The sequence below is a fragment of the Garra rufa genome, chromosome 8 (assembly GCF_049309525.1).
Source record: "Garra rufa chromosome 8, GarRuf1.0, whole genome shotgun sequence".
Lineage (NCBI taxonomy): Eukaryota > Metazoa > Chordata > Actinopteri > Cypriniformes > Cyprinidae > Garra > Garra rufa.
Genome location: NC_133368.1, coordinates 22,409,293 through 22,426,738, shown reverse-complemented (window position 1 = coordinate 22,426,738; position 17,446 = coordinate 22,409,293). Strand labels below are relative to the sequence as shown.

General features: G+C 40.8%; 3 protein-coding genes across 4 annotated transcripts; 2 read left to right on the top strand and 1 right to left on the bottom strand.

The window, feature by feature from the left end:
- Positions 1 to 4,857: 4,857 nt before the first annotated feature.
- LOC141341069 (gamma-crystallin M2-like) lies at positions 4,858 to 5,736 on the top strand. Of its 2 annotated transcripts, XM_073846212.1 has the most exons (3): positions 4,858 to 4,895; positions 5,071 to 5,313; positions 5,430 to 5,736. In XM_073846212.1, exons 1-3 carry the CDS (start codon positions 4,884 to 4,886, stop codon positions 5,700 to 5,702), a joined length of 528 nt encoding a protein of 175 aa, XP_073702313.1. In that variant the 5' UTR covers positions 4,858 to 4,883; the 3' UTR covers positions 5,703 to 5,736. The 2 variants fall into 2 exon arrangements, with proteins under 2 accessions (XP_073702313.1, XP_073702312.1); XM_073846211.1 differs by lacking the exon at positions 4,858 to 4,895 and having other exon boundaries at positions 5,029 to 5,313.
- A 3,492-nt stretch (positions 5,737 to 9,228) lies between these two features.
- Positions 9,229 to 10,613, top strand: LOC141341074 (gamma-crystallin S-1-like). The gene is made up of 3 exons (XM_073846216.1): positions 9,229 to 9,272; positions 9,399 to 9,641; positions 10,014 to 10,613. Exons 1-3 carry the CDS (start codon positions 9,264 to 9,266, stop codon positions 10,281 to 10,283), a joined length of 522 nt encoding a protein of 173 aa, XP_073702317.1. The 5' UTR covers positions 9,229 to 9,263; the 3' UTR covers positions 10,284 to 10,613.
- Positions 10,614 to 13,283: 2,670 nt separating this feature from the next.
- On the bottom strand, positions 13,284 to 14,440 carry LOC141341070 (gamma-crystallin M1). The gene is made up of 3 exons (XM_073846213.1): positions 14,374 to 14,440; positions 13,729 to 13,980; positions 13,284 to 13,600 (listed from the first exon to the last, which is right to left on the bottom strand). Exons 1-3 carry the CDS (start codon positions 14,380 to 14,382, stop codon positions 13,325 to 13,327), a joined length of 537 nt encoding a protein of 178 aa, XP_073702314.1. The 5' UTR covers positions 14,383 to 14,440; the 3' UTR covers positions 13,284 to 13,324.
- Between the last annotated feature and the right edge of the window lie 3,006 nt (positions 14,441 to 17,446).

The window sequence follows — 17,446 nt, the reverse complement described above, 5'->3', positions numbered from 1 at the left end:
TCAAACAGTTCCAAGTACTGTTAGGTCTTATGGCAGCCGCTTCCAACGTGATACCTTTTGGACTGCTGCACATGAGGCCACTACAGTGGTGGCTCAGGACCAGGGGGTTCTCCCCGAGGAGAAACCCGTTCCGCAAGATCAAGGTCACGCGGCGCTGCCTACGTGCCTTGGCCATGTGGAAGAAACCCTGGTTCCTCTCTCAGGGTCCGGTATTGGGGGCTCCCTGTCGCCGCGTCTCGCTAGCAACAGATGCGTCCCTCACCGAATGGGGGGCGGTCATGAGTGGCCGCTTAGCCTAAGGCCTGTGGAGCGATCACCATCTCTCCTGGCACATAAATCACCAAGAGATGCTGGCCGTATTCCAGGCTCTGAAGAGTTTTCTCCCAGACCTAAGAAACCGTCATGTGCTGGTCCGTACAGACAGCACCGCGGTGGTTTACTACATAAACCATCAAGGGGGACTCCGCTCACACCCCTTGTACAAGCTGGCGTACCGGATACTCCTTTGGTCTCAAGGAAAACTCCTCTCCCTGAGAGCAGTCCATATTCCTGGACATCTGAATGTGGGAGCAGACGTCCTGTCGAGGCAGGGGCCGAGGCCCGGGGAATGGATGCTTCACCCAGAGGTGGTGAAGCAGATCTGGAGAGTGTTTGGCCAGGCACAGGTGGACCTTTTCGCGACTCGAGAGACATCGCAATGTCCCCTCTGGTACTCTCTAGTTCCTCCAGCTCCACTGGGGCTGGATGCCATGGTACAGACGTGGCCGAGGCTTCGTCTGTACGCCTTTCCCCCGATCACTCTGCTCCCGGGAGTTCTGGAAAGGGTCCGCCGGTTTCAAGTATGGCTGTTGCTAGTAGCCCCGTACTGGCCGGCCCGAGTGTGGTTTTCGGACCTAATATCTCTCCTCGACGGCTCTCCATGGGAGATTCCCGTCAGGAGGGACCTCCTATCTCAGGCCGGGGGCGCAATTTGCCTTCCCCACCCAGAGAAGTGGAGGTTATGGGTGTGGCCCCTGAGGGGGCACAACTCATAGGAGTGGGTCTCTCAACCGAGGTTGTTGAGACCCTTCTCCAATCCAGAGCTCCCTCTACGAGGAAACTGTACGGCCTTAAGTGGAACTTGTTTGTGAGATGGTGCCACGAGCACCACTTAGACCCAGTTAACTGCCCGGTTGGTACAGTCCTGGAGTTTCTACAATCTCGCCTTTCCGCAGGGCTAGCTCACTCCACCCTGAAGGTTTACGTGGCGGCTATAAGTGCCTACCACGCCCCTCAAGGTGGTCTCTCAGTGGGCCGAGATCCCTTGGTCATTCGTTTCCTCCGCGGTGCACTCAGGTTGAGGCCTCGAGTGAAACCGAGGGTTCCTACATGGGACCTAGCTGTGGTGCTAGAAGCTCTATGTAAGCCTCCATTTGAGCCAATAGAGGAGATTACGGATCGCATGCTTACCATTAAGACAGCGCTTCTGTTAGCTCTCACCTCTCTCAAGAGAGTTGGGGACCTGCAGGCCCTTTCGGTGGCCCCTTCTCATTTAGAGTTTGCTCCAGGGATGGCCAAGGCCTTTCTTTACCCTAGAGTCGGGTACATCCCGAAGGTCCCCTCCCTAGTGCCACAGCCTGTAACGCTACAAGCGTTTTATCCTCCTCCATTCGTGGAGCCGAATCACAGGAAGTTCAATTGCATGTGCCCAGTCAGAGCCTTAGATGCCTACGTCCACAGAGCTGCCACATGGCGTAGAACAGAACAACTGTTCGTCTGTTACGGCCCTCCAAAGAGGGGGGGCCCGGCTGCAAAGCCTACTATTAGTAGATGGATCATCGATGCCATATCTACTGCTTACGAGTCCTCTGGTATCCCATCTCCCCTGGGACTCAAGGCTCACTCCACTCGAGGTCTATCTGCCTCGAAAGCTCTGACAGCAGGTGTCCCCATCCAGGACATCTGCAATGCTGCGGGTTGGTCCTCGCCCCTGACCTTCGTCAGGTACTACGAACTCGACCTCAGAGCCGCTCCAGGCTCCGCTGTCCTCTCGACTTAGCGAGACTAGGTCCACAGAGTCAGCCACCTCCCTAGCCAGGAGGAGACTTCTCAAGGCGCATTCTTTCTGCGGAAAGAAGAGAAGTCACTTTCGCCACTAAGAGATCTCCATCCTCAACCTTTTTGTCCGTGGAAAACTAGACAAAAGCCTTACTCTCGCGTTCTGTTTCTTTACCAGACCGAGCTCTTCAGTCCCTCTTGTTCTGGCAGAATCCCAGACAAAGGACTAAGACTCCTCGTGAGCCCGCGGAATGCTAGACAAGGGCTCTCTCTTTTCCACCCTGGTTGAACAGACACTGCGCAGGGCTTAGAAATTATGGGGGCGTTGGTAGTCTCGTTCCCCATAGCGTTCCATGACGCGGCTCGAGTTCCCGGAAGGGAACGTCTCGGGTTACGTATGTAACCTTAGTTCCCTGAGGGAACGAGACGCCGCGTCTCGGACCATAATTCCCGCACCCTGCGGCGCTCGCTTCATTCCTAAAGAGCTGCCGCGGGCGTCAAACGCACGTGCTTTATACTTCCTGGTCGATGACGTCACCGCGCCTGTGACGTCACCCCCGTCATTCATTGGTTGTAGACATGATTCAGAGTGCTGCCCGCCAATGGCGTTCCCCATAGCGTTCCATGACGCGGCGTCTCGTTCCCTCAGGGAACTAAGGTTACATACGTAACCCGAGACGCTTTGTTTGTTTGCATTCTGCCGTGGATGCACGCAGTAGCTCATGTTTGCTTTTTTATTAAGAATAACAGTGGTTTGTGAATGCTGATGCTTAGCCTAAATAACAAATATTTTATCCAGAGCATTTATGCTGGGGTCTAGTGGAACTTACGAGATGTTACAGAACTTTTTCATGTAAATTCAACCGATGTACTGAAAAAATCTATATAGGTTAATTTTATCGGGCTTTTGCAGGCGGGAGCAGGACAAAACATGAATGTCGCGGGCGGGAGCGGGACGAGATAACATTTATTTCCGCAGGAAAAAAAAAAAAACACATACGAAAATCAGACTCAGTGTACAATGACCTTTAGATTTGAATGATCATGGGTCAAAAGTAAAGAGAGATGACAAAAATAGACTGGAGGATTTGCTGATATCTTGTACTCACTGACAAATATCTATTATAAAATGCGCTGCTCTCTTTACACAGAGTGTGCGTTATCGCAAAATCGAAAGTAAAAGTAAACAGCTCGAGCACTCATTTAAAAGCGATTTCTATACCCTGCATATTGAAAGTGCAAAAATTATATACAATATTAGAATATTTGCGGGTGCGCCGATAAGAAAAAAATATTGAGCTCAACTAAATATCGTGTCAATTTTGTGATTGGCTATGTAGTGTGGGGCTCGGGTCGGGTGGGCCAAGCTTCTGATTGGGTGGCCGTGGAGCCGGGCCTGTAAGGAACTATAGAACTAAGAGCATTCTAGAAAGAGCTTTGTGATTGGATGGAAATTTCAAGCATCATGCAAGGACATGCAACTGATATAAATATTGGTTGGACGTTTAGGGGGGAGTATGTGGGAGTATTTGGCCGCTATTCGCAGAGAATTTAGTAACGTCAATGATTCTAATAAGCTCAGGCCGGTCGCGTTTGCCTCGCGCCCACTCAATTTGTGATCCGCTGTGTAAATCCAAAGTCCTGGTCGTCCCGATTGCCACTCCGCCCCTGGTATAGGCTACAGAACCAGACCTTTCTTCACGATGTTTCACCAGTCGTTTAATGGCCACTCCCCTTTTACCAACCACCTGCAAAGCTGATACGAATATGTTTTTCTTTTTTATTTACAACAAGATATATAGTATAAGGACAGGTATTCAGACCACAACTGAACGTTTGAAGAAAATGTAATGCCTTATTATTTAGAATTAGCTATTATTGATGTAAATGCAGCCGTTCAAGGCACATAATTGATTTATTACGGTATTGACGGTATTAGAAAATCCATGTCGTGGCGCAATATCACACCGGTGATGACTATGACACTGGTGTACCTCCCACCCCTAATAGAAAGGTATGTAACAAAACATTGTCAGGTCAAAATGTCAAATCAAATTTTTGAACCCAATTTTTGATTCTCAATTTTAGTGCTAGTCCACTTTATATTGCTATCCTCACTTACATAAATGAACTATAGTGTCCTGTACCCACTAGTAAAAAACATCAGAAATTAAATCTGGTGTCTGAATCAATTTTAGTTTGACTGTATCAGTGCTTGCACACTGTTATTGGCATTCTCTGCTCTACCATGTTATGTGTCCCTACACTTCTCCACTAACTTTAGGTTAGCCTTTTTTAAAAACAAAATGACCATCAACAATCAATTCCCAGAACTACAAATGATCAATTGTTCTACTTTATAGAAGCTAAAATCTTTAAATTCTACTGACAAAGCATAAACAATTTATTGCTCATAAAAAATAAAATTCTCATAAAAGCAATATCAGAACACTGGTATCTGCTAAGAGTCACTCCGTTCCTAACACTCAAACAAGCAAAATAAATTTTTTAAAAATCCTATTAAACCTGACATTAAAAAGAAACATAATAATAAAAATATAGGTTTGTTAAATCCTCCACAGGCCCGGGTTACAAAAGCTGTTTAGAGTGCGGTCTTGCCACTGGAATTGCTTTACAAGCAGAAATTTCTAATATTCTCCACCACAAGGCTTGAAATAATAACCCTTTCAGGTCTGTAGTAGCAAACTGTACAACTCACTACACCATGCAGCTGACTAAGGCCATTTTAAACAATAGGAATACAAATTCTTTCAGAGTCCATATAGTATAAATAAGGCAGCAGGCTGTCATTACAGTACCAATTTGGAATAACCACAACTGCAACCATGCCCGGAAAGGTAAGCAAAGACCAAAGAATGACACATTTTCAACAATTCTCTTGCTTTTCTGTTAACTGATATAGAACATAAACATTGCAATGTCAATACAACAAATTGTTTTTGAAGATTTAGTTGGAGATAGTGTTAATAAATAGTAATTTAGTCAATGTTGAACATTTCATATTGGTCCCAGGTCATCTTCTACGAGGACAAGAACTTCCAGGGTCGCTCTTATGAGTGCATGAGCGACTGTGGTGACTTCTCCTCCTACATGAGCCGCTGTCACTCTTGCAGAGTGGAGAGCGGATGTTGGATGATGTATGACCGTCCCAACTACATGGGAAATCAGTATTTCTTCAGGAGGGGAGAATATGCTGATTACATGTCTATGTTTGGAATGAACGAATGCATCAGGTCCTGCCGTATGATCCCTATGGTGAGTTCCACGAACCTTTTGCATTTGTAATAAATTGACTATTTTATTTTTTAAAATCCAAATTCAGTATAGACACTATAAATTACTAAAACTAAATGACAACTTTTTTACTACAGTACAGGGGATCCTACAGAACAAGGATCTACGAGAGGGAGAACTTCATGGGTCAGATGTACGAGCTGACTGATGACTGTGACAACATCATGGACCGTTACCGCATGTCTCACTGCCAGTCCTGCCACGTTATGGACGGCCACTGGCTCTTCTATGAGCAGCCCCAATACAGAGGCAGGATGTGGTACTTCAGGCCTGGAGAGTACAAGAGCTTCAGCAATATGGGTAGCATGAGATTCATGAGCATGAGGCGTATCATGGATTCCTGGTACTAATGTACCAAAGTATCAATAAAATAATTTCTCTACACTTTTTTGTTTTTAACATACTTTAACACAAATATTTGAAACCAGCTCACACCCATGTTCTTGTGGAAGTCCAAAAGTGCCTCAAGTTTCCTTTTACCAAATTCAGGGTTCAAAGTAAACTTTTTTACTTGGTAGCACTTGTGCTCCCAACTTTAAAAATGTTATGAGCACCCACTGAAAATTAAGGAGAACAACAACTGGCAATCGAACAAAATGGTCAACAACATCGTGACAATTAAAAGCTTCAACAATTGAACCTGAATTGATCCTGAATTTTTTGCCACACACTTGTCCCAGCATTTCCTTTTTGTGATGCACCGACTTCAAAAAAAAAAAAAAAAAAAAAAAAAATAGCCTATTTTTTTTAACAAGAGACATCTACTGTAGCCATTTAAAATTAGAGGCAATCACTGCATTGTGATCACAATCCAAACAAAGATGCTACATATGAGCAGATTCTGATTTAAATTAGATTATAATTTCAAAATCTGAATTAAAAACAATGCTTTGACTTCAGCCTTTTAAAATTATTCTATGCTTAAATATATCTGTACGACACAAAAACTGCAGACAGGCTGCATGAGAATGCAGCCTGCATTCTGCATTACTTTCTGGCAGCAGATGGTGCCTCTGAAACAGCAGTTATACAGCATTTTCTTGTTTACCACTGTAAATAAAGCAGCTTATAAATACTACTTTAACATGCATTTCACAGAGGCAAGATGAAAAGAAACTATAATCTAAAATTTCTAAAGACACTGACGGCACCTGTCAAGAGGTAGGATGTCTTATGCAGCAAGTAAACAGTCAGTTCTTGAATCTCACGTGTTGGAAGCAGGAAAAATGGCCACGTGAAAAAAATCTGAGTGACTTCGTCAAGGGCCGAATAGTGATGGCTAGATGACTCGGTCAGAGCATCTTAAAAACATGGAGTTAAAAAGTTTTTCACCCAATAATAAAAATTACCCCATGATTTACTCACCCTCAAGGCATTCTAGGTGTATATGACTTAATTCTTTCAGTCGAATCCAATCTGAGTTATATTAAAAGTTGTCCTGGCTCTAAGCTTTATAATGGCAGTGGACGGGAGTTTCTGTTCAACAGTCCACAAGAAGTCCGATAAAGTGCATCCATCCATAATAAAAAGTGCTCCACATGGCTCCGGGGGGTGAATAAAGGCTTCCTGTAGCGAATCGATGCATTTTTGTAAGTAAAATATTTATATTTAACACGTAATAATCACTTTTCTCTAGCTTCACTAACTGTTGTACATGGAAGCCATTGAGGGTGGATGACGTAGGACATATGCGTTGAGCATATGTTCATTGCGGGATGTTCATTGTCTGATAGGTTAGCACCAATCAAAAGTGCAAGGAAGGAAGGACAACCAGTGAACCAGCATCAGGGTCATGGGCACCAAGGGCTTGCTGATGCAAATAGGGAGTGAAGCTAGCCTGTCTGGTCTGATCAGACAATAGACCTTACTGTAGCCGAGCTACTGTAGCTCAAACTGCTGAAAAACTTAATATACGCAGGAAGGGGTCAGACTTAGAGTGGCCATGATGAACCCCGTCTAGTGTCGAAAGCAACTACAATGAGAATGTAAGCAAGCACTAAAACTGGGCCATGGGGCAAAAGAAGGTGGTTGCCTGGTCCGCATAAATCACATATACTTTTGGATCAGGTGGATGGCCAGGTGCGTCGTTCAGCTGGGGAATGGATGGCAGCAGGATGGGGCAATGCTATAGGGAATATTCTACTGGGTAACCTTAGGTCCTGGTATGTGGATATTACTTTGACACATACTACCTACCTAAAGATTGCTGCAGACCCTGTACATCATTCATGGCAATGGTGTTTCCTGATGACAGTGGACCCTTTTAGCAACATAATGCAAAACTTGTCCAGGAAGGGGTGAGGAACATGACAAAGAGACTAAGGTGTTGCCTTGGCCTCCAAATTTAACAGATCTTAAAACTAATTGAACATCTGTGGGATATGCTTGACCAACAAATCCAATCCGTTCAGAGGTCTTGTGTAGTCCATGTCTCACAGAGAAATGTGTGGCATAAAATTTAAGAGCATAAGGCGCATTACAATCCTTGGTACTAGTGTTGTAATGTATTTGATATTTCAATTAAAAAATACAAACTCCTTTTGGTTTCAGTATCAATGTCTGTTACATCATCTAAAGTAGAGAAAATGTATATTAACACTATGGCATCATTTGGTACTTATCCTGCACTACATTAAAATTAGGGCTGCAACTAACGACTATTTTAATAGTCGACTAGTCACCGACTATTGAAACGATTAGTCGACTAATCGGATAATTATTCAATTTTTCTCAAATTTAGCATGAGATTGCTTTAATTATGTGGAAAATTATAGTAAACACAAGAAAGAAGGGGGTACTTCAATGAAAAATGCATATTTTGCTGCTGATAGGCCAATTCATACTAAAAGTAAATAAAAATGCCCTGTCTAAAACCAATTAGGCACAGTGCTCGGTCAGTACAGACATAAATGCATAAATTAAGAAACTCTATAATTTTTTAATGGACAGGCACATTTGTTTTATAAGAAACAATAAATTAAAATCAAGTAAACATTTTCTTCCTGTAAACCATCAGCAGCAATAAAACAGTAAACAAAAATGTATATCCAAAACAAAACGTATTGGCTTCCATGTTATTTAAATCTTACCGAGGCCAGCCAAACTCCGTTTCATTCAACTGTCCGACGTGCTTTCTCTTTAAATGTTCGTGCATCACAGAGGTGCTGCCGTGATGCGCAAGGACTGCTTTACAAACCATGCAGGTAATATTTTAATTCGCCGTAGCAGGCTAAAATGCTCCCAAACTTTACGCCTGTTTCATACATACTCAGTCTGCAGTGCGTCTACAGTCCGTGTGCGTTACGTATGCGGTGCAGAAGAAGCACAGACTCGTTTTGCTTTCACACAGAACGCATTTGCAGTCCGTACACTGTGAACGTTCTAATCCGTTAACATGGGTGTGGAAAAAAAAACGTACTGCAGACGGAGTATGTGTGAAACGGGCGTGTTTTGGTACGCGCAGCTGCTGCGTTGGACGCCGCCATTTCTGTATGTTATCGCTCAGCATAGAAGCTGCGTATGTGCGACTCTCGGCAGAAAGATGCCTCACTCGGTTGTCTGGCGACAACATCGACAATGAAATTCATTGTCGACTATTTCTATTATCGATTTTTGTCGACAACGTCGACGAATCGTTGCAGCCCTAATTAAAATAACAATTAAAACACTCATGAACACAAGAGGTTAATATGCAGCACTGTTTTCATTCACAAGACAACAAAAAAAATCATTCGGTCTGCTGCCAAATGATACAACTTCCTATTGTTGTTCAGCAGCTGACCACTTTTTCAATAAAGCGAAAAGCTGACATCTGAAGTTAATTGATGCCACTGACAATGTCTCTTTTCCTAAAGTATATAAAAGGATCCCAGCAGTGCTCTCTCAGTGTAGGGCAAAACTGATTTAACACAATGGGAAAGGTAAGGCTTTTATCTAATCTTTGTCTCATTAAATATTTGTAAGTTCATCTGCACAACTTCTGGAAGGGGACATGGTTATTTATTTGTGAATGTATAACATACAATAAAAAAAAAAAACTGTTACAGATCATCTTCTACGAAGACAAGAACTTCCAGGGCCGCTCCTATGAGTGCACTAGCGACTGTGCTGACCTGCACTCTCATTTCAGTCGCTGTAACTCTATTCAGGTTGAAAGTGGACACTGGATGGTATACGAGCGTCCACACTTTATGGGTTACCAGTACTTTCTGCGCCAAGGTGAATATGCTGACTACCAACGGTGGATGGGTTTCAATGATTGTGTCAGATCTTGTCGAATGATACCTCAAGTAAGCCCTCTTCTTTTACCTACACTTTTAAAAATAAAGGTGCTTTAAAAGGTTCTTTAAACGATGCCATAGAAGAACCATTTTTGGTTCCACAATGAACCATTCAGTCAAAGGTTCTTTAAAGAACCATCTCTTTCTTACTTTTTTATAATCTGAAGAACCTTCTTTCGCCACAAAGAACCTTTTGTGAAACAGAATATTTAAGGTTCTTTATGGAACCATTTAGACAAAAAAGGTTCTTCTATGGCATCATGAAGCACCCTTATTTTTAAGAGTGTACAATTCCAAATCTTATCGTATGTTTTGTCTATACATGTCTTTTGGCATTACAGCTTACTGTGATGTCTAAATAAATGTGTTTTCAACCTGTAGCACCAGGGATCCTACAAAATGATGATCTATGAGCGTTCAGACTTTGGTGGTCAGAAGATGGAGTTCACTGATGACTGTCCATCACTTCATGATCGATTCCATTACAATGATATCCATTCTTGCAATGTTCAAGATGGATACTGGATCTTCTATGAGCACCCTAATTACAGAGGCAGACAATACCTTCTGAGACCTGGTGAATACAGGAGGTATAGCGACTGGGGGGCCATGAGCTCAAGAGTTGGTTCTATTAGACGTATTACCTTCTAAAACTAAAAGGCAAGAAGTAGATCTGGAATGAAAGAAACTATGCAATAAACCTTTTCTGACATTACTATTAGAAAATGAATGGAAATATTTATGTTTCTAATTACCTCCTGCTGCAGTGTCAGTTGGCTCTTACTCAAATCTACTTATTTTAAGACCAATTTGACCCCAATTATATAGGCTGATATTAGTTTCTGTCCTCTATATTAACACAGACATTCTATTGTACTTTGCCCCCATGTTATGTTTTGTCAGAATGCACTTTCACTCTGCCTATAGTTGATGTCAAGAAACTGCAAATCATTTTTGATTATAATAAATGTGAACTTTACATATGGGTATTTGGGTGTGTTGACTAGTTAAAACAGCCTGTTTTAAAGTTCAAATAAATTAGCTTAAAGCTTTAAAGTTTTCCTACCACAAAACCAAGGACACTAAGACAAGATACGGGGGAACATGAAAGCTTTGGATAAATGTAAACTAAGTAATAACTAAGTAGAAGGCATCAGTGCAGTCATGCATTCTTTCTTATATATTTTATCTGAGGTAACTTTAATGTGAAGAACTATGTGTAGAACTACAGTCTGTATACACATCTGCAACTCTAGGTTCATGTAGTAGCAAATTTGTGAACTGTTTTAATTTACTGGAGCAGTAAATTAACACTGAACAGACATTCCTTTAGATGACAGCATAAGTCCATCACAAAAAATAAAACAGGGGCAATTAATATATATTTGATTTTCTTTCTGTATATTACAAAAACTCTTCATTCTGTATCTTAACAACACACTCACTCATAAATCCTGAAAAATGCACACTACAAACTATTTCTACATTTTTTGTGATTTCATTAGAAATTACACATAAAAACACTCACCAATTACAGCGCTCTCAAGCTCCTTGTAAAGAATAGTTGTCTTCCTCTTCACCTTTTCTTTTAACTGTTTTTGCTGGATCAGTTTTACAGTTTGCCTGCTTACCTGTTTTAAAACACAGTACATCAAAATGAAAAGCCAACACTATCATATTTCTTAACTATCTATCTGAAAAAGGTGCTGAGAAAAGTATCAGCACACTTATTTGGTGATTACATTAAAAACACGAGTGTCACGATATATCAATGTTCTTTTTTTTAAACTGATAATTAACACTCTGCATAAGCAAAAATGGATAATGATATCCATATGTCTTTGAGCAACAAAATGTTTGAACACCAGAGGGAGTACTATCTCTTATGTGAAAACTTATTTTGCTATTTAATGAACACTTTTTGTTCCATTTAAAAAAAAAAAAACAGTTTTAGAAGCAATAAAAAAAACTTAACTGAAGTGGCAGATGTATGCATACATAACTTGCAATTACAATAAATAATTAAACACACACACACACACACACAACACTCTTCTCTTGATTTCTCCTCTTCCCAAATTTGCTACCTAAAGCAGTTGTCTAATAAACCTGGCATTGTATATTATGAATATTGCTGGCTTCGACTAACTTCTTTTATAAGTCACTTTGAATAAAATCACCTGCTATATGCATAAACGCAAATGTAACAGAATATCAGCAATGTGAAAGTCCATTTGCTGTAAATAGTTGCCTTTTATTGCATGATCAGTGTTAAGCATGAATCAATTTAATCTCTGAAGGAAAAAGAGCACAGACCTAAACAAGTTGAGCAACATTTATTTTTACCAATTTCTTTTTCAAATGTGCATGCTCATTATTTCTGTAAAATAACTAATGGCGTGAGGAATTGTGTAATCCTCTATCAAAAAGCAACATAACAGACAAATAATAGAAATAAGTAAGTTTCAGAAATTCTGAGAAAAATACAAATAACTTACCATACTGTAATGGCTAAGGAGAACAGAGATCCGGTAAGCAAAAGTTTTGTTTTTCTTTAATCACTATTTAACATAAAAGCCACTAAATATGTAATATCATCTTTAAAATACACAAAATAAATGTAAACCTGACAGCATATAAAAACAAAGTGTTTAATAAGAGGAGTTCATGTCATTTTAAAAGCTATTTGTATCGTTATTAAAATTACATAAAATTACATTTGGACATAATACTCTTTTCACCTACAATATAGTAGGAAGTATGTTGGTAGCTGCCAAAAAGTAACATTACGTAAATGACAAACGAACAACGTGCTAGCTAGGCTAATATGTACATTACCAGAGTTATATATCATATTCTATCTCTATTCAATTTATAACCCAATGAATATGAATATCCCACTTTAAAGGTTTAGTCATGTCTTGAACATTGGGGTGAGGGGCTTTTTTTGCAATAGAAAGGAATAGAATGGTGATGGGAATTTTAGGTCTAATCAAAGAGGGACTCAAAGAAGTAACTTTTAACTATTTGCAAATAATACTTTAAAATATGCAAACATTCTTATCTTATTGCCTTATAAGTCGAACGCATAAAACGTTTCTCGTCTGTTCACATTCAGTTAGCAATTAAGGAACACGAATCACGGAAATGATAACAAAGCGCCCATATTTAAGAAGAAGTCGAGTAGTTTGCATCGCTGGATATTACTTTCGGTCGTTAAACTTTTTTTAATCATAAAAACAGTTCTCAAATATTTGGCTACTTTATTCTTACCTCATTTTTTTTCAAGACTACACTTCTCGGTTCTCGGAAATGGAATTCGCGCTATGCCTCTGTGTGAACAGTAGACTCCGCCTACTTAAATTGGATTTTGATTGGATCAAACTAAATTCAAGTAACATGTAACCCAGGAAGAGCTTACTGAATGTGAAAATTTCATTTACACCTTATAAAAACAAAAGCAAAAAGAAGCAAAAATGCCTGGTTTAATTTTAAAGCGAGGGTGAAAACATGTTTTAGTCTAACAAATCCAAGTGCTTTACTTAAATGTTAAAAAAGGTAAAAATTAAGTATTAAATTATTTTTTTAAATGCATCTACAATTTTAAAAAGTTAGCCATTCAGTAATCAAATGAAACAATAGACACCACAGTTCTGAAAATAATACTTTATTTCCTTCTATATTCTAGCAGTTTAACACATATCAGTGATGCGTCTCATGCTCATGAGTCTCATGTTGCTGTATCCCATATCTCTGAAGCTCCTGTACTCTCCAGGTCTAAAGTAGACCATCCTGCCTCTGTAGTGGGGCTGCTCATACATGAGCCAGTGGCCGTCCATCACGTGACAGGACTGGCAGTCAGACATACGATAACGTTCCATGATGCTATCACAGTCATCCATTAGCTCGTACATCTGTCCTCCGAAATTATCCCTCTCGTAGATCCTTATTCTGAAGGAACCTCTGTACTGTAATACAAAGAAATTATCTTCATTATACAGCAGTTTCTCAGCAATGCATGCATAATGTAATGGAATGAAAAAGTGGAGTGTATTAGTAAATCTACACAGCACTGTAAACAAAGTGAGAGCCGTACTGGAGGAATCATGCGGCAGGATCTGATAGTGTCGAACATCATGCCCATGCTCATCATGCGCTGTATATCATGGTACTCGCCCCTTCTCAGGAAGAACTGGCTCCCCATGAAGCTGTTGCGCTCATAAACCATGAAACAACCGCTCTCCACCCTGATGGAACCAACACGGCTCAGGTTTGAGGAGATATCAGTGCAGTCGCTCATGCACTCATAGTTGCGCCCCTGGAAGTTCCTGTCCTCGTAGAAGATGATCTGTTGATGGGATTAAAAAATTCACCTGATTTTAAATAAACTACTTGTCTTTAAGATCTGAATTCCTGTATTTAGAAGAAAAGAAGAATTAAAGCGATAGTTCACCCTAAAATGAAAGCTCCAAACAGTAACCAAACTGTTTATGGTAGCCATTGACTTCCATAGTGTGGAAAAATGACTATGAAAGTCAATGGCTACAGTGAACTACACAATTATTCAAAATATCTTTAGACACTTGTACAGTTTTGGAACAACTTGAGGGTTAGTAAATGATGACAAAATTTTTATTTATGTGTGAACTATCCCTTTAAGCAAATACAAACTGGATGCAACATGAAAAGCTTAAGAAGAACCTAAAGAAATATTAAGCATACTTATTTCAAACACTATTACCTTGCCCATGGTGGTAGTGTGTTGCTTATCTCAGTGCTTCAGCTCAATGTACCAGCTGTACTTTGATGGCCTTTGGTGGTGGTCTTTATACAAAAACCACTGACCCACATTTTTTTGTTATTCAAATGCCAAAAGCTGATGATCAAGCAGTATGACTTCTGCTGAAATGGTTCAGTAAACTGAAACAATAGTTTTTATCTATACATCTCTGGCAGCTTTTAGTGCATTGTCTTTTACAGTATAGACAAAACTTTAGTCACATCCAGAACGAATGTTCTTTCAATATCACAAGGGACATTATGACCATATTCACATGACAGAGATAAAATATGGCAGATTTGCTCTTATTACTGTAGACCAAATCATGTCGAACTATATTTCATGTTTATGAGGTAAAAATAATATAATTCAGCTAAACATGGGAGTTATAAATATAATTTTATACTAAAATAAAGCAAATAAGAGTTGAGTGTCAGAACCATGGAAATAAATGTTTTTATGTAACAGTATAACATGTCTCATAAAAAGATATACAGTATAACATTCAGTTTATGCGACTCCAGCTACAGACTAAATAAGTAAATCACTAAATTATTATTAAAAATGTATAACTGACTATTAACAATTTTTTTCATAAATGTGCTAAACAGTTTATTTATTGTTACATTTTTAAATGTTGCGTTTCCTCCATACTTGCATGCACATTGAATGCATGTTACTTCTATGTGGGCTTTTGCAAGCAGGAGCGAGACAAAACATGAATCTTGCAGGCGGGAATGGGACGAGAGAACATATTTCCGCGGGAGTGAATCTTGCAGGAGCAAGACTAAAAAATCTCTCCCGTGCAGGTCTCTACCTCAAAGCATATCAGGTCCCGCAATCCCCTCTGTGAACTCTGGCACCCCCCCAAGGGGAGCGTGGACCCCAGGTTGGGAACCACTGCCATAGAGGCACCGCAGGCATAAGCACCTCCAGTTAGACTGAACAAATTCTTACAGGCTTTTGGGGGGAGACACAGTTTACCCCATCAGATGGCAACAGTGCTTGGACACAATTGCATCGCAACCAAACACTCAACTAGGGGGATCTCCCCTTGGCTGCCCCACCATCAAGGATAGTGAGGGATTAGGAGACACTAGGTCCATTTCTTGTAAGTAAAAGGTGCTGCCCACATCCTAATAATCTCCTCATGCACCTCTGGAAAGAATAAGACCAGGGCAGGATGCTGAGAACCAGCTTAAACCACCCTAAAAAACAAATCATCCAACCATGAGGTCTCGGGATACAGTTGAGGTTTTTCACTTAAGCCCGACACTCTCTGCGGGCCAGGCAAGCATCTTGTCTGGGTCTGATTCTGACAACGCTACTAAAAGTGGGCTCACATTCCCCAGGCAACTCCACTGGCTGTGAAGTGTTAGAACAGTGAGGGGCCCTGGGAGGTTGGTTCCTCAGACCACTCAAGCGACTACCTGAAGCAGACCTAGATCGAGGCAGAGGCGAAGGGACTCTGAGGTTCTCTACCCTTTTGAGGTAGTGAAGTCTCAATCGCAGCTCCGAGATGGTCATCTTCCCGCAGTGGGTACATGACTCAACAAACGCCACTTCAGCATGCGAGGCAGTGATCGTGACTATCTTTTGGCAGCAGGTAATGATCGACCACAGGTGGAATGTCATCTTTAGAAAGACACAACATCGAACCTGTGTAATGCTCTTTTAGCGTAATCACTCTTTTATCAGATTCGCACAGGGGAAATGGCCACCACAACAATGGCATTGATTATCTCGGCTCACCTGCTGCGTATTTATACCCACGCTGCAGGGTGTGGCAGCTAAATATCGCATGCCAATGTGTATTGATTTGTTTAGTTTACACTCTAAGTAGATTGGTTTTTCTGGGGAGATTTCCAAGTTGTCGGTCACAACGTTTTGTTAAAAGTGATCAACTGAAAGGAAACAATATTTAGCAATTATGGATTTAGATCAGCATCTCTCAAGGGGTGATCGTAATATCACGTTCAGTGGCGGGAGGTCGCAATCGCAATAACATGTTCAGTGTGGAGGGGGTGTCGCGATGGGCCCCCCCTCGCCAAGGGCCCCTGTTACTCCGTTCCACTATTACCCCCTGTCCGACGCCCTTGTGAAAGGGGGGAGTGTTTGTTTAAGGCAAGTTTACACCAAAGATTCACTATAGAGACAAGCTGAAACTTTTATGCAACTACTTGCAAATGAATTTGATTTTGAATCAAATAGATTTTTTAAGGCTAATCAATGTGATTAATTTAATAATTGTTGTTAGAATTGTTTGTAGTGTTTTTACAGAATATCGTTAAAATGTTAAAAGTATTGGTAGTTCTAGTCTTATGCATGTAGTTTTGTTTAGAAAACATCACATCTGGTCAGGCAGTCTCATATGGTTTAGCCGCTGTAACGAGCCCTCAAATATTTATTTGTATTAACATTATTTTATTTTTTGATTTCTCTAGTTTCCTATTGGCCAATCTGGGGAAGCGAGGCAATAAAGTGGAAGAAAGCGGACTCTCTCATTTCCAGCCACAGGCTTCTCCATGGCCAGATTACCACATCCTGTTTTTTCTCACCTTATTTGTTTTATCTATTTTGGAACAGGGAGTCCCAGTTTGATTCTGTTATTAGTTTAGTTATCCCCTCTTTTGTTGCTAGGCTCCCCGTCTTTCATTTATGGTTACTTTTGTAAGTAATGTCTGTTTAAATTAATAATTTATTTGGGAAACTCTAGCTGTTGTCCATCTGTTATGTTATGTGCCCCTCCTGACTCCCAGACATTTATATCAGGGAGCGTAACATAATTGGGGGCTCGTCCGGGATTTGAATCCGGGACCTCTCGCACCCCAAGTGAGAATCATACCCCAAGAAGTTCAAATGCATCTGAAACAGATCTGAAATTTCTGCAAACACCTGTAATTGGAATTCCACACAATTCCTGTACAACTTTTCACTGTCGGAGCTGAAAAACGGCTGTTCTGTATCGCAGATGTCAGACTTGCCATGAAAGCAACTTAGTATCAACCATCTTGACTGTAGGCATAATAATATA

Bases quoted from the DNA above. Each gene is read 5' to 3' on its own strand.
- LOC141341069 (XM_073846211.1), top strand. From the start codon at position 5,044: ATGTTGAACATTTCATATTGGTCCCAGGTCATCTTCTACGAGGACAAG. The intron at 5,314-5,429 runs GTGAGTTCCACG...TTTTTACTACAG, and splicing joins CCTGCCGTATGATCCCTATG to TACAGGGGATCCTACAGAAC.
- LOC141341074 (XM_073846216.1), top strand. The intron at 9,642-10,013 runs GTAAGCCCTCTT...TTCAACCTGTAG, and splicing joins CTTGTCGAATGATACCTCAA to CACCAGGGATCCTACAAAAT.
- LOC141341070 (XM_073846213.1), bottom strand. The intron at 13,601-13,728 runs GTACGGCTCTCA...TTTGTATTACAG, and splicing joins CCTGCCGCATGATTCCTCCA to TACAGAGGTTCCTTCAGAAT.